The 21,798-nt window shown below is 38.9% G+C and overlaps 1 protein-coding gene across 1 annotated transcript; it reads right to left on the bottom strand.

Moving 5' to 3' along the window:
• Nucleotides 1–11,295: 11,295 nt before the first annotated feature.
• On the bottom strand, nt 11,296–21,360 carry STEAP1 (STEAP family member 1). Its single transcript, XM_087821146.1, has 5 exons — nt 21,307–21,360; nt 17,484–17,592; nt 14,876–15,388; nt 14,138–14,302; nt 11,296–12,013 (listed from the first exon to the last, which is right to left on the bottom strand). Exons 2-5 carry the CDS (start codon nt 17,562–17,564, stop codon nt 11,756–11,758), a joined length of 1,017 nt encoding a protein of 338 aa, XP_087677272.1. The 5' UTR covers nt 17,565–17,592; nt 21,307–21,360; the 3' UTR covers nt 11,296–11,755.
• Nucleotides 21,361–21,798: the final 438 nt, after the last annotated feature.

The raw sequence follows: 21,798 nt of genomic DNA, 5'->3' as shown, positions 1-21,798 counted from the left end.
CCCTCTGAGACTCTTCAATCTGTTCCATGCTTCTATTGTCTTTAGATCTATTTTGTTTATCAGTTTATTCTGTTCTTTAGATCCCATATATGAGTGAGATCATGTGATACTTGTCTTTCTCTGCCTGGCTTATTTCACTTAGCATAATATTCTCCAGATCCCTCCATGCTGTCTCAAAGTGTAAGAGATCCTTATTTTTTACAGCTGCATGGTACTCCATGGTGTAAATATCCCACTGTTTTTTTATCCACTCATCTACTGATGGGCACTTGGGCTGTTTCCAGATCTTAGCTATTGTAAATTGTGCTGCTATGAACCTAGGGGTGCATATATTCTTTCTGATTGGTGTTTTGGGTTTCTTAGGATATATTGCTAGAAGTGGGATCACAGGGTCAAATGGCAGTTCCATAATTAATTTTTTGAGGAAACTCCATTCTATTTTCCATAGTGGCTGCAGCAGTCTGCATTCCCACCAGCAGTGTACTAGGGTGCCCTTTCTCCACACCCTCGCCAGCACTTGAGCAATGACCTATTTTCAAATAAGGTCACATGCTGTTGTTCTAGGTGTTAGGACTTCAATGTATCTTTTTTGGGGATATAATTTAACCTATTACGGTAAGTAGCTTGCCTCCTGAATAAAAGTGGGCTTCCCATCCTTATCTTGTACATTGTCCTGCTTCTCCAGTTCCAGAAACTACTCTAGGAGTCTTCAATTTCAGAACTCCCACTTTAGAGGCCTGTACATGGCAGCTTATCCTGGGGGCAAGTGTTCAAGTCAAGATGCCCTTTTCTTTCTGTTCTCCTCTGTCACTATGGAATTCTTGCTGGACTCTGCTTCTTAGGCCCAAACACTGAAGCCAGGAAACTTTCCCCAAACCTTTTAGCTTTGTTTATAAATGAAGACTGCAGACAGCTGTTCAGATCTTTGGGTGAAAGAGTCACTGGCCAAAGAGTAATCCTTTAATTACTCATCTCATGGTTTCTCCAGGACTGATTTGGTTTGGTTAATTTGGAGCATAAAAGTTATCCAGGTTTTTCTTAGGAACCTTTGCAATAGCTTTTATTTGGATCTTGCATTGTAGTTTCTCTGTTGATCTGATCTCATCTGCTTCTCCCAGACCCCCAAAGTAGTTTTCATGTACTGAAATTTCCTCAAGTTTTCTGATCCACTGATGCCACTTTTCCTGTTTTTCAGTCTGTTATGGATCCTTCTTTCATCATAGCTTTTCTTAAATTTCAGTGGCATTTGGGTGGGCACGAGATAGATTTATGTGTTGCCTCACTATAATTATACTATAAAGTATTGATCTAATCTAGGGGTCATCGAGAGTTTTCTGCAAAGGGCCAGATAGTAAATATTAAAGGCTTTGTGGGCTATAAGGTCTCTGTTGCAGCTATTCAATACTGCTGGTTTAGTGCAAAAGCAGCCATAGGCAATATGTAAATGGATGGAAGTGGCTATGTTTCAATAAAACTTTACTTACAAAAGTAGGCAGTGGGCCAGGTTTTGTGTATCCCTAACACCAGTGGTTCTCAAATACACCATGCATGAGAATCTTGGAAAAAGCTTGGTAAAACACATTGCTCTCCTCGTCTTCAGTTTCTTACTCAATATATTTGGGATGGGAGCTTCCAGAATTTTGATTTTTAATAAACTCCCAGGTGATGCTGATACTGATGTTGTTGCAATAACCTGGTTATTATTTAACAGGAAAGGAGGGAAGGGAAGACCAGATAATATAGGCATGCCATTTATACAGTTTTGCCAAACAGCTGCATTTAACACTGTCCAAGTCTGTTTCCTGCTCACTGATGGGGGAAGGGACTAGACAAAGGCAGTTCAGAAACATGCCCAGTAAGGTCTGAGTCACATGGGAAGGTGCCTACCTGTCTGCCAGCCATATCTGGGAACAAATTAGTGGCCAGGAATGGGGTGGCCACTGCAAACACGCAAAATCTAAATATGTAAACTTCTAGACAAAGAAGTCCCTCCTTCTTGGCTCCAGGACACCTAGCTCCTATGATTCCTTTTGCAGGGAACATGCTCCCCTGAGCCTACATGGCACACTGCCATATGGGGCTTCACACATGGACTAATAAACTTAATTAGCTTGAATGTTGAACCACACTTGACTGCAACATGGAACAGAAACTCTGGACACTGGCTTTCCTTCTGACTCTTCTGGAACCCCAGCTGTGGCTTTTCCAGGACTGGCTTAAGGGGCAGGGGACTTTGCAACCCGAGAAATGTAACGACACACAAATAAAGCCTTCTTCCACATCCCATCCTCCCATGGGGGCTTCTGAAAATTCTTATTTCAATGGCGCCCCAAGAACCTCCACCTCTCTCCCATGAGTGACAGGGGAGTTTGATTCTCTGGTAATAATACTACAGGTCTGTGGACCACACCTTGGGAGCCAATTATCTAAATAATTTTGTTTCCTAAACACTACTGTCTCAAACATTTATTGATGATACAACCATACTCCTTATTCTTTTATTTGTTCATTCATTCATTCAACAAGTATATATTGAATCTGTACTATGTGTCAGGCTCTGTTTTTGGTCATGAGAATATTGTCATGAATAAGACAAAGTCTCAGTTCTCATGAATGGGGGAACCAGAGAGCCAGAAAAACACAAGTATATCTGTAAAAGATCTAATATTGGGTGAAAAAAGAACTACATAAATAAAGCCAAGGAAAAGACAAGAGTGGGCAGGAAGAGAACTATTTTAGACAAGACAGTCAGGGAAGGTCACTTTGAAAAGATGACATCTCAACATAGATGTAATGTTGTAAAAGGGCTAATTAGGGGAAAGGAAGAACATTCCAGGCAGAGGAAAAAGCAAATATGGAGGTCCTAAGGTGAGAATGATTTGTGTTTGAGGAAAAGCAAGGAGAGACCATTGTGATGGGAATGGTTTGAGTGAGGTAAAGACTAGCAGGATTTCAGTTCGGAGAAGTGGGCAGGGTGTAGATGTTTTAGAGATTTGTAGCCCATGATAAAGGGTTTGCATTTCACTTTAAGTTTTATGGGAAAACATTGGAGGTTTTTGTCCAGAGGAGTTACATGACAGCATTTACATTTTTAAAGCATCACATTGGTTTCTGGGTAGAAAATACTCTGTTTGAGCGGTGGCAGCAGAAGTTTAGGATGGGAGCAGGAGCAGAAAGACTAGTTGGAGGATTTCAAAAATTCTAGAAGGACTATAGTGTTTTGGACCAAGATGATTTTAGTAATGACAGTTAGGTGCAGAATATATTCTGTAGAATTTGTTGATAAATTGGATGTGGTCATGAGGTAAACAGCAGTATCAAAGATAACTCTTGAGTGCCTGTCTTGAGCTGGGTGGGAATGGGAAGAAAATAAAGATTTTACCTTTAGAATTTTATGTTTGAGATGTTTTTTAGACATTCCAATGAAGTTGTCAAGAAGGCCCATTTAGATGTAATAAGCTGGTGATCAGGTGAAAGGTCAAGGCTAGAGATAAAAGATAAATTTGGAACTCATCAACATAGTTTTGATGCTTTGTATTTAAGGCCATATGTCTCTAAGAGATCACCTGCATTGTGGGTGTGGATAGAGAAAAGAATGAGGCCAAGGAGTTAACCATACTAATTTTGGGGTGATGGGAAAAGAAAGAGGAGCCAGCAAAAGAAACAGAGAAAGCATGAAGGCGAGTATAGTTTCTGAGAAACCAATTAAGGAAAATGTTTCAAGAAAGAGAGAGTCATCAAAATTGTTGAATGTTACTGGGTGAGCAAGTAAGATGAAAACTGAAACTTGATCACTTGGTCATCTTGATAAGAGAGGATTCAGTGGAACAGTGAGAGATAAAGCTGTTCAGGATAGAAAAGAAAAATGAAATCTCTAGGGATTTTTGCTTGTTAGGTAATGCTTGCCTAAATTATATGTACCTATCTTAACAACCAGAACGATAAGAGTGATTATAAAAACTCTGACTGAAGATATTGAATAGCTAACAAAATGGTAAAGAATAGTAAGTTTTGGAAGAAGAAAGAAACCCAGACAGGTAAATCCAGCACCGAGGTTGACTTTTCCATTAGGACAAAAGGTAGCTAAGAGGTTGGGAATCTGAACAGCACTTTTAATACCTCCAGAGACTAATAGGACAAAATTTGTAATCCAGAGTATGCGCATGGGGACCCTCCACCAGATGTAGAGTTGAAATCCCCTAAAACTAACTCTTAGAAATCAGTGTGATCCAGAAGTAGTTCAAATCTGGCAGAAACAGAAGCCCAGCTTCAAATAAACTGAGTCCTTAATATTAAATTAAGAAAAGCTCACATTGCTAGTGCCCCTAACTACCTTCCAGAAGAAAACACAAATTCTCTTTGGAATAAGACAACATCATTCTAGGCCTCAAATTATTCCTACAGTGTCTTAATATGCACTGTTGAGCACTCAATAAAATAACCAGTCACATTGGAAAACAAAACGATAATGAGTGAAAACCAAGGTGGAAAAACCGCCTAATAATGGAAACAGGCTGATAGGAGCATCAGGTAACAGACTTATTTTTAACATTCCTACTCTGCTCAAGGAGATTAAGGACAGATTAGGCAACTGGCAGAAAATTGGAAGCTATGAAAACAAACAAATTGAAATTCTAAAACTGAATTTACCTGATAACTGAAATTGAAAACTCAATAAATGGATTTCATAACTGATTAGACACTGTTGAAGAGAGAATTAGTGACCTAGGGGGTAGGTAAGTCAATTACCAGAATGAAGCATAAAGAAAATAAGGAATGAAAAATGCAAAGAGAAGCTATAAAATAGGAGATATATAGTGAAAACATCTGGCATGAGTAATTAGAACCCTGGAAGAAGCAGAGGAAAGAAAATGTGACATAAGCAACATTTGAAAAGATAATGGCAGAATCTTCCAGATCTGTGATAAATAACCAATCAAAGATTCAAGAAGTACTACAAACTCCAACTAAAATAACTAAAAGGAAGGCCACAGTTTGCCTAATTACAGCATAAGTACTGAAAATTAAGACAAAAAGGAAAAGATTATAAGTAGCCATAGGAATCTTAAAAAAACAACAGTTAGCATGAGATTTCTTTCATCAGAAACAATGAAACTTTTTACAACATTCTGAAAGAAAATAACTGTCAACCTAGATTTCAAAATATATAAAAATGTGTCCTTCCATAATGCAGATGAAATAAAAACATTTTTAGACCAAAAGCTTTTGAAAAAAATTTTTTTCCAGCAGGTATGCTCTATGCACTGAAAGAAACACTAAAGATTTTTTTTTTTTTTCAGGTAATGGAAAAGTGAAGCCAGATGGAAGTTAAGAGAGTCAGGAAAAAATAAAGAGCAACCAAAAGGATACATGTATATAAATCTAAAAGATTGTACAAAACAGTACTTATAATTCCTGTTGGGTCCAAATATATATAGAATTAAAATACACAACCATAATATCAAGATAAATGAAGTTAAAATGGTCTGTTTCTTACATTGTAGAACAGGTAAAGGTGCTACTTAAAATTAGTCTTGGCTAAGTCAATAATGATATAATCTCTGGAGTAACTTCTAAAAGTAATAAAAGTGTGTAACTGTTTTGAGATGAAAACTGGAGTGATAAATGATCTCAAAAAATTGGAAGAGGCAATATAATAAGGAAATTATGAACATAGAATTAGTGAGAAAGTAGGAAGTACACAGTAAAATGGTAGAATGAAGATCAGATATGTCAATAATTACATGACTGTATAGGGCCTAAATGCTGACACTGAAAGCTAAGATTACCAAACTTAATTTAAAAAACAACTTGACTATGTGTTGCTCTCAAAAGACACACCTAAAATACAGGAAAACAGAAAGGTTGGAAGTAATAGGGTGGGAAAATATATGCCAGGCAAATATTAATCAAAAGAAAGCTGAATAGATAAATTAATATCAAAGTAGGCAAATATTTTGAAGAATTTTGTTTTAAAAGTTTGCTGAGAAATGGGTCAAGAACTGGAAGGAGACATTAGTTCAGGCTATTTTAATTTTTTAAATTCTGTGTACTGATGGGAATAATACAGGAAAGACATAAAATTTAACTTTTTTTTTTTTTTTAAAGACATAACATTTAAGAGCAAAGCTCTTTGAATAGGAAGGGATGAGATTCAGTGCTGAAACAGAAGAGTTGGTCTTACAGATGAGGACAATACATTTTTTTGGTTATAATAAGCAGAGAATAAGGGTACCAGCTTCATGTACCTTTCTAGATAGATTTGTTGGTGAGAAGATGAGACAGTTCTCTTCTGATTACATCTGTTCCCTAGGGAAAATTTACCAGTTAAGTATAGGAGAGGTTCTTACTGATTTGAACAGAGGGAAGGAGTAGTAGAGCAGTTTTAGTAAGTGGAACAACACATTTACTATGGAAATATACAAAGAGTAGGCAGTGTCTAGAGTCCCCTTAGCCTTTGCAATCATTCATTCGAGGTGAGCTAGTCAGTGTGGCAGTCATATGTTTTTTCCCCCCAAGTTCATCTTCTTCAGTGAAGATGTAGAGTAGGTGGATGGTGGAGTTGAATCAGTGCTCAGGTGAAGTGAAGTAAGTATAGTTTCTCTTTATAAATGCTACACTTCTCAGACCAAAGGGGAGCTGCCTCCCTCCCTTCGACCTCTTGTAGTGAGTGGTTGTCGTGCTGGTTGTACAGAAAGGCACCTCCCAGCAAACCCCGTCTGACCCCACAGCTGGATGTACTCTGAAATTAGAATGGAGACTATTTAGCACTTTCGGTTCTCAGCTGTTGGCCTAGTTGCCAAATTTGAGAAAATAGGAAAGAACCCACTTTGAACTTCGCAGCATCGATACATCTGTCTGCAGCGATAGAACATGCAGATGCACTTAGATTCTGCTCTGTCTTGTGGGATTCCAGCTGGAGGCCTGGGAGGAGAAGTCATTCACCTTATCCATGGGTTATATCGGTATCCCCCTTTATGTTCTTAACGACTCCCGTTAGCAACTTTGAGTAGGTTTCTGCACCTTGCAAATAAGCAATCCCTGACCAAAAGATCACTTTCCTCATCTGTGTAAATGAGGAGGGGTTTTCAAATTGTGCACCTTGAAGCCCAAGTTGTCATAGGTGCTCGTGAGCAGGATGGAAGAAGTAACGAAAAGGCACAGCTCCTGGTCCCACTAGCTCACTTCACCTCTGACCCCTATTACGTGTGGGGGTTTTTTTGTTAAGGATTTCGCTCAAAAAGTTTCCATTAAAAAAATGAATGTAAGACCTACTCTTCCAGCTCTTATACTGTATCATTCCACTGTGTAGATTCATTTATATTTATTTATTTTTAGTGATAGTACAACTTCAAGTTAGAAGATGAGGGTAGGTCTGAAATCATTTCCCAGCTTAAATGTCGAGGCACATGTCAATCACGGTGGCATGATCGTCATAACCCCCCAGCCTATCTTCCTGGCTCTGACTCTCAGAAGGTCTTGTTGAGTCAGACACTCCCTGGTCCAGTTGAGGTGCCGAAGTGGGTATTGGTTCTAGGATCAACAGCTTCCCCTCTGTTACAATTTTGGCACCTATGTTTCCTTCCCTTCTCTCTTTTCAGTGTTGTTTAGAAACAGAGCCATTTTGCTGAGGGAACCTCATTTCAGTGGGGTCATGCCTCTGGGCAAAGGATTAACAAGCTCATGTGATCTCATCAGCTCAACAAGTTTATAGCTGCGTGAACTGGCAACTTGCTCTTGGCACAGTTCCAATGGGCATCCATTAATAATTCTGGGAATGTCACATACACACTAGCAATAACTGTGAGGCCTGACCAGGTGTAAAGTTAGAATTAGCTGAGAAGAAGGTACTGAACTTTAGCCTCAGGTTGTGTGTAATGGTCACAAGTCAGTGATTTATTAGTTTACTCAATTATAGGATTATTTCCAATAAATAGGAGATCAAATAATTTATTACTTCTTCAAAGGGCCTCTTGATAACATCTGGAAAGTTAGCCTGAAGAAAGAGGACTTCCAATTAAAACTGAAATTCTAACACCTTCACTTTGAAGACTGGTTTTGGAAAAAGGAACTACTACATCTTTTTTTTTTTAAAAATATATCTTTATTGATTTCAGAGAGAGGAAGGGAGAGGGAGAGAGAGAGACAGAAACATCAATGATGAGAGAGTCAGTGATCGGCTGCCTCCTGCACGCCCCCGACTGGGGATCGAGCCCGCAACCCAGGCATGTGCCCTGACAGGGAATCGAACCTCCATCTCCTGGATCCTAGTCCGAAGCTCAACCGAGCCACACCCAGCCGGGCAGAACTACTACATCTTGTTCATTTTCTTGGAAGAAAATTCCAGACTTAATGCTATCAAGGAAAACAACATATTTTTGTTACTGTGTGCTTAATTTTCTAGATCCCATGCTTAATAGGCCACAGTTTCTTACAGGCTTCCTCAGACATGTGCTCTATGGTCTGAAAATCAGGAAAACCATAAATTTTTTTCATTGTCAAACAACATTAAATGTGACTCACTATTAAAAAAGTAAAAGGACATCATTTTAACAGGTTTTTTAAAAAGCCAAAGATAAGATCCCTATTGAGGAAATGCTTAAGGAAAATAAACCCCAGGCAGACTTCCTTTTGAACAGAAAAGGAAGCCCTGTTTGGGAAGGGAAGGCATCGGATTCCTGGCCAGCAGCTACTCTCAGTGCTGTTCTTTTTGCTCCCAGGAGACCTTGTGTGACTGTCCTCCACAACTGTTAACTGTATCAGAAGTTTTGTTAAAAAAATCATCTTACCTAAGGGGTAAAGAAGTACCTTCCCTTTTCTTCCCACTGCCCTAAACCTTATGTCCTTCACAGTTCCATTTGTGTATGCTGAACCAAAAAAACCACACTGCATCCCTCAGCAACTGAGATGACTGTAAACAGCACACAATCTACAGAACACATGCTCTGTTTTTGCTAAAAAATTTTGTTTTGGTTAAAAAAAAATCTTCTTCTGTAGGAATCCCTATCTTGTTTAATGCCATTTCTTTAAGTCATTCAAGCTAACAGACATCCTACAAGTTCCATTCTATTTTTTTCTTTTAAATCCTCACCGAGGATATTTTTTCCATTGCTTTTCAGAGAGTGGGAGAGAGAGAGAAACATCAATGTGAGAGAGACACATCGATTGGTTGCCTACCACACCCATTCTAAATGCCTTTTTCTCCTTCACTCCTCCTATTCTATTGGTCATGAATTCATGGAAATTCTGTCTTCTACCATATTTCATTAGCTCTACTCTTTTATCCGTCCCCTCTGTCATGACCTCCATTTAAGAACTTATGTCTCTGCCCTGGGATATTGCATTGTCTTAGATATTCTTTCAACCTTCCAACTTGCTTTCACCTTGAGCCTCCACCATCAAACCCATCTTTTGGACAGTTTACAGAGATATCTTTCTAAAATGCAAATCTGATCATGTTAAGCTCCTGTTTAAAGTTTTGTCAGTGGCTTCCCCACTCCCTGAAGAACAAAGTTCAAACTTAGTTTCATGTTATACAATGATTTTGATTTATCTGGCCTGTGTCCTCACCCAATCTGGTATTTCTTTCACATTCTATATTCTAAGACTTTAGTCCTTCCAACACATTTCATCCAACCATTTTAAACCTCCATGTTATTCACTATGCTACCTATATTTCTATTCTATTTGAAGGACTCCTGCTTATACTTTAATATCCAGCTCCAATAGTTCCTCTTTATTTTGGGTCAACCTCACACCTTCCTGGCTTTGCCCTTTGAAAAAGAATTGGTCATCCACCTCCCCCCCCTTTAGTGATATCAGTAAGCCTAGAACCCATTGCTGTACTAAAATTGTCTTCCTTTGAGACTGTGAGTAGGGATAGGTCATTTTTATCTTGACACATCCTCTGCCTAGCACTGGACCTGGTAGATGGGAGGTGCTCTATAAATGTTTGTTGAGTGAGGAAAAGGAAATCCAAGTTTACACCAAAATATATTTGTCCTTTTTAAGACTTTTATTTTCTCCTGTTTATAAAAATATTATACAACCATTGTAAAAAATTCAGAAAAGATACAAAGAGTGGGTGGTCTAGTTTTCAACAGCCCATGAGTACAAATTCAATCTCGATGTTTTGTGCTTTACTTCCAAGGACTTTCTATTTTCTTTTATTACTGGGAATTTTCAAAAGGGTTTATTCTGCATTTCAGAATAGGCCTGTAGTTGTTTATTACAATGGCTAACAGAAACAGGACTCCAACCACCAAGCCAGAATTCAGCTGTTGTCCTTGACAGCTTCACTGAAGTGCCACTTCAGGTTGGAATCCTGTTCCCAAGCTGCAGCCTCGATGTCTTGGTACCAGGAAGGCTGAAACTTGATGTCTTCCTCTCACTGCTGGAGATATCGACACTTTGCCACCTTGCAATGCAGTTGAGAGTGCAGGTACTCAACTACTATATCTCAGAGCTGCTTTATTATGGTATATGTGTCACAGCTAAGTGGTCCCATAGTTATGTCCCTTTGCTGAATCTGGTTTGTACTTCTAGAGCCCTAGATTCCTTTCTCTCTTGTGGTGAATTATTTCTCAAGGTCACTGTTGTCTGCTCTGTTTCTAATTGTGCTACTCTCAATAGTGCATAGAATTCAAGTTTATATTCCAAAAGGCTTCTTAGCCCCCATGTAATAATCAGTTATCCTTTGTAATGGAATAAAAAAAATAACAAATAACTGGACTCAATGAATATACTAAATGTTTTTCCTAATTTGTACCATTAGCTCTGTTGTCTTTAGTCATAATGATTTATCCATATAAAAGGTTTGTGGTTAGTTTTGCTAATTATGAAAAAATCTCTGAAGTATGTTGGGTTAGAGAGTCCTGATAGATGTATAGTTTGCTCTTTGAGGAACTGGTTCATGGCCTGCTTTTGCCAGTGTATTAAGATAAGTTCAACTGAATTGTACATAACTCGGATAGAGAAAATGGAATTGACTTTTTCTCTTGGGTAGCCCGGGTTTTATTTTGCCTGGCTGTGTATCTGATATTACTCTGTTGCTTTACTTGTGTAGACATAATCTGTGTGTTTTTCAGTTAGGTGTTCCATGAATCACACCCAGTTACAGGAAAATAAAAGTTCTTTAACAATCATAAACACTGGATATACCTGTGTGGTAGTTTCAGATAACATATTTTTTTACGGCTCATGATCTTTTTTTTTTTTTAAAGAGAGGAGCATTTTTTTTTTTTTTAAAAAAGTCTTTATTGATTTGAGAGGAAGGTAGAGGGAGAGAGAGAGAGAGAAACATCAATGATGAGTCATTGATCCGCTCTCTCCTGCACTCCTCCTACTGGGGATCGAGCCTGCAACTCCGGCACGTGCCCTAACCAGGAATCGAACCTCCATCTCCTGGATCCTAGGTCAATGCTCAACCGCTGAGCCCATGCCGGCTGGGCTCATGATACCTTTTAATGAGTAGCAAGTACAGGTATTTCAAGGCCTTTTATTATTTACAATGCTATGCAGTCTGACAAATCAGATAAGATTATTCAGCTTTACTGAACATAGAGAATGTGCTGAAGATTATTTTATTTCTTGCTCTGAATCAACTCTGACAGGAAATACACATATTTCAAACTCATCACTTAGAAACAAAGAGATACATTAAGACCCTCAGTGGTCATTTTATTAAACAAATACAAATTTGAAATGTTTTGATAAAATATATCAAATTTGAACAAAAACGTTGTAAACAGTAATTCTACAACTGGGAAGACATCTCAACTTTATTAAGTTTGGTGACATCTTCCCAACCATGTCTAATCTTCAGTATCTTCTTTCTCAAGCATGGCAGGAATAGTATAGCTTTACATACCAGGACAAGAATCGGAAGGAAAACAGCTATCATAAAACTTGGAGGTGTATACCAAACAAATTGTTTTATATCTACCCATTTATTCCAGGCAAAAATCAATGCATGTATTGTGCCCAGTAGAAGGGAAACAATTCCTAGCTTGCTCTGCAAGAGAAAAAAAAGTTATCTCAGTAAAGACTGATTCAAGAAGAGTTTATTCAATCCTACTTCATCTGGATCTGTTCTGTTGCTTGGAAATTCTTTCATTCATCTGTAATTGCTTTCCTATTACATTTCTCAACAAAGTCCGCTCACACCTTTCCATTCTTTTTTACATGTCCCCACCTTACCCCTAACTTTTGGGTATTGCCTTTGTCTCCAGGCTATTTAAATTAAGAAAATTCACAACTGTCCTTTCAGTCTCAGCTAATCAATAACACTATCTTACCTTTCTCCACACTTTGTTATCTCTCTTATGACATTTATTTTGTGGTTTGTTTCTTGTGCATTTGCCTTAATTCTGCCTATCAAGAGACATGTAAAATCAAGGGCTCTGTCTTACTCATTACAGGACCCCTACAGAATCAACACAATGATTTGTGCATGTTAGTGCTCAGTAAATAGTGGTGGGTTGACTGAAGGTTAATGTAAAAATCAACAGGACTTCAGTGATCTTTATTAATTGCAAAGGCAACTAAAGTGATCAACAGATTTTGGTATGTGAACACTAAAGTGAATGAGCATGGCCCATGTTAAAAAAAAAATCAAACATTCTGATAAAGTGCGAAAATACCAACAATTATTTCAATGTTTAAGCAAAACACAGACACATGAAGATGTGAAGAAAAATTTCAGCTTGCATTGGGATACTTGGTACCATCCAGAGACAGTTGCTTAAAAATAGCTGTTTACCTAAATAATTTTATGGCGTCCTGACAACAACCCTACTAGATAACTTTTGACTTCTACTCACTTAGTGGAAATGGTCATTAGCCTGCCAGAACAAGTCCAACCCACAATTATTTAGCAGTAAGTACACTTAAGTCCCAATGAATACAATCAAACAGTTAAGTTTCTATTTTCTGATATAAATCTCCAACATAAATCGGAGCGCAATCAGTTCTTGGATTGTAAATGAAAAGTTTCTAGGTTATTAACTGAAAATACATGTGACTGGATGAAGATTAATTTTACCAAACACGTATTATATTCTTATAATGAGCTGGGCGTTGCGCACATAGTGAAATGGGCTCAGGAGTCAAGATGCAGTGTTTGAATTCCTGATTAAATCTGAAAAGTGGTGTTCAGCATATGTGTGACAGGCAGAGCAATGTAAGAAGAAAGTTATTTAATGAGGAACAGAAAACTCCAATGGTTATCAGGCTGAACCTACAAAATCAGCAAATACCACACTTGGAAAGTATGGCACCATCTCTAAGCCACAGTGGAATAATTCAGTTGGAGACATACTTTTCAGCCTAATCAGATGTCCTGATAAAGTGTTTGTAGGAGTATATGTATGAACATGTAGAAAGGATAGTGGGGAATGTCTGATTTTGTAGGAATTTCCAAAGATGTCTACCCATACAAGCTAAAGCTATGTAATTTAAAAAATCTTGGCAGTGCTTATGGCTTAATTAAAGTTAGTCCTTTGAATCTTGTCTGACATAAATCCTCTTGTGAATTCTGGCACATAGCTCTTTTTATGGTGTAATCTACTACTAGGAGATTAACCTCAGTAAATCTGAGATAGTTTGAATTCCAAGAATATTAAGAAACTTCAAGTGAATAAGCTATATAACATGCAACTTGGAAAAAGCAGCATTAAAATTAGGTATTGGAATACCTTTGGTACATATAACTCCATATTTCAAGGAGATATGCTTTTCTATGGGTAATACAAAGCTGTGTAACTTAAAAGGCATGAATAAAATTAGGTGATAGGCAAAGAATATTTTTATTTTGGGGGAACCAAAAAACCATAAATATTAAAATTCTAAAATATCACATTTATTAGATGGACAGCAAATTGTCTAACAAGTTTCAAATGTCAGACATATTTTCCTTTAAGAAATACCTTTTAATTATGTCTAGAAAACACTTATATTTAGTAGCAGCAGGGAAAAATGATAGAGCACATTATTAATTGGAACAAGTATTGGGTCCTTGCTACTAGAAAACCATTTTTTATTTTTCACGGGGTAAAGTTAATATACTTGATGATATTATAAGCACACAAAAAAAGATTTACCTCTCTGAGGGAACAGAATCATTTTATATATCATTTACCTGAATATAGTGGAATTCTCTCCATGTCAAAGAGTCACTCACAGATGGAATAGATGTCACAGCCAACAGAGCCAGTATTGCAAGTGCCACGATTCCCAGAGACACATAAATTTCCATTCTCCAAACATCATGCTCAACCCAGGCATCTTCTTTATTTTGTTGGACCTACCAGAGGGTGAAAAGAGGAAAGAAGGTAAAGAATACTTAGTTCCCGCACATGAACCCCCTTCTACACTCACTCTGGCTGCTGTGGAGGCCTGATAACTGGGGGCCTCTAAAGAATTAGGAGTTGTTTTTGCATTCCTCTGAAAGAAATAACATAGGAGCTATTCATCATTCCCTTGAACACAACACTGATATAATCTATTTTACTTAATTATTATTTAATGGTTAGAACTGTAATATTAATGCACATGTGGTAAATAAGCAGAAAATAAGAAAAATTAGCATTTTCTATCATGTGAGGGTGGTAGAAAATTGAAATGTGGGCCTGTCCATGAACAAAAGACCTGTTTATATTGTTAAAGTTGTAGTTTACTATTTTAGCTTAAAATAAATTCGATGTAAAACTAGACAACCAAGCCCCAGTGAAGAATAATAATAAAACATTTAAAAGTGCAGATTACTTTCTTTACACAGGGTTTCAACAGGGGTTTGAGGTACTGATATTAACGTGACAAAGAGTTAATGTGTTAGGTGACTTTTTGGTTTGCGATATTGCCAATCTTGTCATCCTACCTGTTGATATGCCCAGTTCAGCAACTTGTATCTGTAGGATCGTCTCATTGGATAGGATAAACTATAAATTGCATGCAGCATAGCAAAAAAGAAACTGAGAAGCCCAAATTGCTTTCTTGTTAACATCCACCTATCCAACCAATGTGGAAATTTCTTATACTTGGTTCCGTTACGAAGCTGTACAACTGCTGCTATCACACCTGGCAAATACACCAGTGCCAAGAGGGTGATGGAAACCATTGGCAAGACTTTGTTGATGACCAGGATTGGAATTTTATAAAAATACTGTTGACGGGAAGTTACAAAAGGGTGAATGACTTCCCTCAGAAGAGTGTAGAGAAAAGTCAGAGATGATACGATAGCAGCAATTTTAATTGGCAAGCGCCACTCTGAGAAGAGTTTCTGTTTGTGCTGGAGCTTTTGGGGACAATCAAATTCATCAAAATTGGTTGCTTGGTCCAAGCGCAAAAGCACAGGTCTTTTCAGCATGCCGGACTCTCCTGAGTTCTTATTCTACAAAGAAAAGAAAAGAAACATCTTAAAACAATGGGATTTCCTTATTAAACTAATTACTTATTGTTCATTGTACTTATCAGTTAAAAAGGACATTCAGAACCTTGCTTTTGGATACTGGTTTTAGCTGAAAAGATGACATAGTCTATGTAGCACTGATCAAAGGTGCACTTAGCTACACTGGGGTTCTCCATTAATTTTTGTTATTCATTTTTCAAAATAAATGCATGCTTCAGATATCTCCACTATGTGTTTCTATCTTGAAGGCATAAAAGTATGCAATAATACAACTAGGAAACTAAAATTGGAAAAAAATCTAGTAGTCTTTAGTAAAAATAAAGCTTGTAAATTTTAACAGTTGTGTTTGTTTTTTAATATTTTTATTGGTTACTGGCTAACTCTTGGCAAAGAACTGAATAGTGAATTCTTCATTAATTCAAGTACAGGAATTCAGGACTAATACAGTCATTACTATTAGAAACAAATTTATAATTTCCGTCATGTAGTCTTGTACTTGGGTTTTATATTTCTAAACTATCTCATTGGTGTAAGTAGTAACAGACAAATGGTCTATTAGAAGTACAAAGGCTATACAAGTAGTTAAATCCAACAGGGATGATCTATTTCCTGAGAAAGTTATATTTTTTTACCCAGTTGTATTTCTAGTTAGTCAACAATTCCAAAGAAGGTTACATTGAATATTCTGTTATTTCCCCAATTGACTGATACATCAGCAAATTAAAAAAGACACCAAACCCTCAAAATGAGAAATTATATCAGAGTGTTTCATATTGTGTTATTTTATGAATAAATTTACTTTCTCACCCAATGTTATTCCTCATTTCTTATAGTTCTGTAGAACCATACATCTTTAAAAATATGTTTTTGTTGATTTCAGAGAGAAGAAGGGAGAGGGAGGGAGAGACAGAAACATCGCTGAGAGAGAAACATTGAGTGGCTGCCCCCTGCGCTCCCCCCGCTGGGGATCGAGCCCACAACCCAAGCATGTGCCTTGGCCGGGAATGACTGTGACCTTCTGGTTCATAGGTCGACGCTCAACCACTGAGCCACACCGTTGGGGGGAACCATAACATTTTAATGCTCAAAATGTTAGTGATTATCTTGCTCTTTTCCTCATTTTATGCATGGAAACTTTACTTCACATAGTTCTCTATAATTTTTGGTGTTTAAAAATGACCTCTCACCATTTGACTTTTACTTTCAGTAACAAATCACTGTTATGTCCAATGTCTTCCCAACTACTCCATTTAGAAGGGAGTGGAGCATGATATAGCATCTGTCATCTCTTCACATTAAAACAGTCTAAGTACAATCAACTGAGATAAATTTTCTGGTTAAGAGTGAAGAGTTATGGAACAGCAAGTAGGATAGTTAACTTGAAAAATAAAAATTTTACTTTATGCACACGTATTTTATCGAATATGTGCTTATAATATCTTAATTATTTTGCTTATTAGAATAATTAAGGTAAAAAATAATTTCTGTTAAAACTGCAGTTGAGATCATTTAGAAAGGTAAAAAGAGTTTAAAACAAAAAGTTTCTACCAGTTTTTCAGTTAATAATGTAGTCAGAAACATTTACTCTTGAGGTGGGGCCCAAGTGGGACCTGTGGTTCTTATTCTAAAATTGAATTTATTTGGTTAAACAGTGAATCATTAATTAACTTGACGATCTCTTGGTAAGCTGCCATGTGCCCATTAAAAAAATGCATGCTTGCAAAACCACCGTTACATGGGCACCAGTGATTCTTTTGAAACACTTAGACTCATAGATTGTTAGAAAAAACTGGAAGGGCTTTGGAGATAATATCCAGCTCTTTCACTTTACCAACAGACCAAGACCTAGGATTTTCAGTGACTCACTCAAGGTTATTCAGCTAAGTCCACGGCAGTCAGTCAGCATATAATTTCTCTGTTGTACTACACTGTCCTTCACCCATCACAGTATCAGTGACAGAAATCAAAATCAAGATATCAACAGACTAGGGTGAAAAATCACTTTTATAGCACTGTGAGATACAGAACAGCATTTGAGTTATGTTTATAGATTTTAATCAATTATTCTTATTTTTACCATATAATCATCTTCTTCTAGACTTCTCCTAGGCTTCATTTTCCAAAGTTCTTGGTTTGTGATGTTCTGTCCAATTTCCATTAATTCTATAAAATATTGCTTCAGCCACCTATGAAAATAAAAATAATTATCTTCTTCAAGTCAATCCTCTTTATTACATTGTTTGATAGGGCAAGATGAACAGTTTACTCATATAAGGAATACAGGGGCAGGTAAAGTACAATTAAAATACAGTTGGCGACTGATTTATATATTTAACTTCACATTATAATCTGAAGAATATCAAACAGGGCTCTTGTGTCAATAGCAACTGATTTACTTTGTCCAACTAGGGTACAATGCATGATCTAGATGTCCGTATGGAATTCAGAGGGTAGGATGTTGCCTTTTATTTTAGGGGAGTTTAACTCCAGGTGCTCATTTAGAGGAAAGCCAACTCCCCTTAAAGGCAAACAGAATTAGGAATGCATTTTTTATGAGAATAATGTTATCAATGAAGGCTGGAGTTTGCTGATATAAGATTATACCTCAGGAAGTTGTATTTAATAGGATTTTGGGGTTGACACTAGAATCTGAAATAATAAGTGATTTTACGGGCAAATGTTTCAGACAATGAACAAAATGGGCACTCTTGGTAAGGTGATCCCTGATAGTGGCATAAAGGACCGAAAGGTGGTATTTTCAGAGTAACAGGCTGATTTTTGTTGGTAAAACAAAAACTGCTGGTATTTCCACTAGGGTTGTTGAATTGTGTTCAATCACTGACATGCCCCCTATCCTGGTCAACCCTGTGGAAATTAATTTTGTCAAACTTCCTGCCTTATAAAGGAATGTTTTCCTTAATACCTGTCTCAGATCCTCATTCAGGCTTGGAGTAACATTTTTTAGGAAAGAGAAACACATAACATCACAATATTATTCATTGTTTTTATTTGTTCTAAATTTACTCCTGGAATAATATAGCACCAACTTATACTTTATGAAATTCAATGAGAAAAACAGGTTAGATAACCAACAATTTGAGAAAAAAACCATTCCAAATGTTTCTGAATTTTAGAGCACCTTGTGATACTTCATTAAGTAGAAAGCTGTTTCCAGGAATAGTTGAAAATACTTAAAACATAAACATTCTCCAACTCTTAAAGGTTTGATCTTCACGAAGTATGAAGACGAGCCATCTTTACATAATGACACCATCTGCCTTTGTTGAAGTGCTCTGAGAACATTTTCCATATATTATTTATTTTGAAAATTCACAATATTCATGCTGAGGATATTTTTTTTGGTCTGCCCACCTTTTTTTTTTTTTTTTTAATTATATAAAACATTTCCTCCATTTGGAGAAATGCTCTTCCTTTGGCCATACAAGTAGGTGTATGACCAGTCTGGGCTAGTCACAGTTCTCTATTCCTTTTACCATATTGATTGGTTTAGGGATGGCACAGAACCCTTGTTGAACCAGTTAGAATCCTCCTTTGAGATTTACACATGGAAGTGGAAGACAAAGAGGACATGTCTAACATTTTAAGTTGGGATGACAGAAACCTACCACGCTTCTGTCTACATGCTGTAGAGAGGAAGGTGTCTTCTACAGCACAGAAGAAGGCCCAGACACAGAAGCACAGGCAAGAAATAGGGTCCTGGTGGCATATTTTAAGTATTTAGAGTCCCTGAGACCAGATCTTGATTTTCTCAGTTACACAAGCCAATACATTCCTTTTTTTTACTTAAGTTAGTCTAAGTTGGGTTTATAATGTTGGCATTTGAAAGAGTTCTGAGTAAAGCATACGCCAATCATCAAGTATTTATGAACTCAATTTTGTGATAGACACTAAGGAGGGAAAGAGAAAATGAAACTTCATGCCTACTCTGGAGGAGCTTACTGTATTTTCCCTTAGGAAGTATTATTCCACATCACTTGGTGATGTAGCCAACATTATAAATAGAATAATCCGGGGTGTGTATATGTGTCCAGGAATAGAAGTTTTTTCTACTGTAATCAAACAAATAATTCACACTATTTAGATGTTTTAACTCTGTAAGTGACAGGATGGCAAAGATGTTGACATACAAATAAATCTACATGTGGTCAATATTAACTCATTAACTATATTGTGAGCAACAATGTCAGGAATACAAAGTGGGAACACAAAGTTAAATGAGATGAAGCCTCCGCTCTCAAAAACCTCAAAATCTAGGAGAGAAGGCAGACACTTCAACAACAAAAGGAAGACGAAGTTTTTGGACTGGTGGTAGCATGGGAAGGGTGAGGGCTCTCTTCGAGACCTGGCCCTGGGGCATCTAGCAAGTTGGCAGTTTTTGCTGATTGAGGGGCACTTTATCCAGAATCTGGGTGAAAAGCCAGCGTAGCCCTGGAGAAGTATCCAGCCATTCATCTGCATGGTAGGGACACCATGCTGGAGAGCAAAGCCAAGGAAAAGACCAGGACAGTGAAGCAGCTTGTTGACTGTGTGGCCCACAGTCAACTTTGTGCCCAGAAGCCAGGAAAATAAAATGTCAGTTAAATAAACTATGTTGGTTTCCATCAGACATGAACCAAATATATAATTTAAATTCCACAGTAAAATCTTCTCAGGAAAAAACAAAAAAAACACAGGACACAGCAGTGTTCGGATATTAGGAACTACACTACACAATTTGGCCCAAAGTTCTCTGACTTTCATCTCATTAAAAAGCAAAGCATATTTCTTGATGTGACTGCTCCATTTTACTCTAACAGGACTGCTGACCTCATGTTCCTGCTAAATATTGACACAGTCCAAGTGACTCATGTTTATGTTGAAGAGTTTAGAATATGAAGAAACCCAATGACTGGAATACATTGTGGGCTGCTTTGCATTTCCAAACTTACACTTTCAAGCGCACACACTTTCAAGCGCACACGTTCTTTACCACATTTAACTGCGTGAAGGGGAGATGTTTTTCTTCTCTGGGCTGGGGTGTGTGTGTGTGTGTGTGTGTGTGTGTGTGTGTGTGTGTGTGTGCGCGTGTGTGTGTTTTAAAGCACTGGGCTGGTGTGTGTGTGTGTGTGTGTGTGTTAAAGCACTGTGCTGGTGTGTGTGTGTGTGTGTGTGTTTTAAAGCACTGGGCTGGTGTGTGTGTGTGTGTGTGTGTGTGTTTTAAAGCACTGCATCTTCCCTGCGCTTAACATTCTGTGCTCAATGAATAGCTTCTAATTAAATGTCAGGATGTTGAGAGAAATATATATATCATTTTTTAACAAAAAGGACAGAGTAAGAAATGTGAAAGCAAAGCGTTCGTAAATTTTGCCTCTACAAACCCCTTTCCAGTGGATCTGACCCACGGCATAAATAAATAAAGCCTTGACTATTCGGAGGGAACTTGAACCGCAATCCAGATCCTGACAGGGGACTAATGTTCCAAGGACTTCAAATGAAAACTTCCCGTTACCAGGAAACCCGAAGACAAGCTGCCCGATTATAAGCGCCGCGCACCAACCACCATCCATCAGTGCGCGGCAAACCCGGGGCGACTTCGCCAAGTTGGCAAACTTGCCATGAGAACCCCACCTAAGGACACAGTAACCCGCCGTATTCCCATCGCCCAGCGGACCGGCTCCCCGGGAGCGCCTGGCTCCCCGCCGCTGGCCCCGACCCGGCGCAGCGCTGCGCCCGCGGGAGCCGGCCGGCGGGCAGCGCGCCCGAGAGGCGCACGGGGCGGGGAGCCGCGCCGCCGCCCGCCCGCGCCGCCCGCGCCCCCGCAGCCCTCCGGCGGCCGGCGGCCGGCAGGGACCCCCGAGGGCCGGGAGCCCGGGCGGGCCGGAACGACTCCAGGGACTCACCCGCTTCTCGGCGAGACCCGACGGTTGAGTGGCGGCGGCAGCGGCGGTGGCGAGGGACCGGCCCCACGCGGCGCGGGAGCCTGAGAGCGCGCGACCGGCCCCCGCGCCGCAGACCCCGCCCCCCGCAACTGCCGGCCCAGCGCCACCTGCCGGTGCCTCGCGTCCCTGCGCCTCCCGCCCGCGACGCGCCGGCCTCGCAGGTCCCGGCGGCGCAACCGAGGATTTTCCTGGGTTGCAACCGCGCGCTCCGGTTTGTTTGTTTGTTTGCGTCTCTCAGACTGCTCTGCCCTCTGCCTGAGGTCGGCGACACGCCCTCCTCCTGATGGCCTTTCTTCAATCTCGCAAATAACGAACATCGGCGCGGCGGTTCTCAGCCGTTAACGTGCGCAACTGTAGGGCTTGTAGGACCGTTTCCCCCCACCGCGCGCGTCCCGCTCGGCGGACCCGGGACGGGGCCTGAGCTTCTGCGTTTCTAACAAGTTCCCCGGTGAT

The sequence above is a fragment of the Miniopterus natalensis genome, chromosome 10 (assembly GCF_054644295.1).
Source record: "Miniopterus natalensis isolate mMinNat1 chromosome 10, mMinNat1.hap1, whole genome shotgun sequence".
In the NCBI taxonomy this organism is placed as follows: Eukaryota; Metazoa; Chordata; class Mammalia; order Chiroptera; family Miniopteridae; genus Miniopterus; species Miniopterus natalensis.
The sequence above is the reverse complement of the archived record's forward strand: the minus strand, read 5'-3'. Positions and strand labels throughout refer to the sequence as shown.

Bases quoted from the DNA above. Each gene is read 5' to 3' on its own strand.
- STEAP1 (XM_087821146.1), bottom strand. From the start codon at position 17,564: ATGGAAATTGGACAGAACATCACAAACCAAGAACTTTGGAAAATGAAG. The intron at 14,303-14,875 runs GTAGGATGACAA...ACCCTCTGGTAG, and splicing joins TGAACTGGGCATATCAACAG to GTCCAACAAAATAAAGAAGA. The intron at 12,014-14,137 runs GTAAATGATATA...TTTCTCTTGCAG, and splicing joins GAGAATTCCACTATATTCAG to AGCAAGCTAGGAATTGTTTC.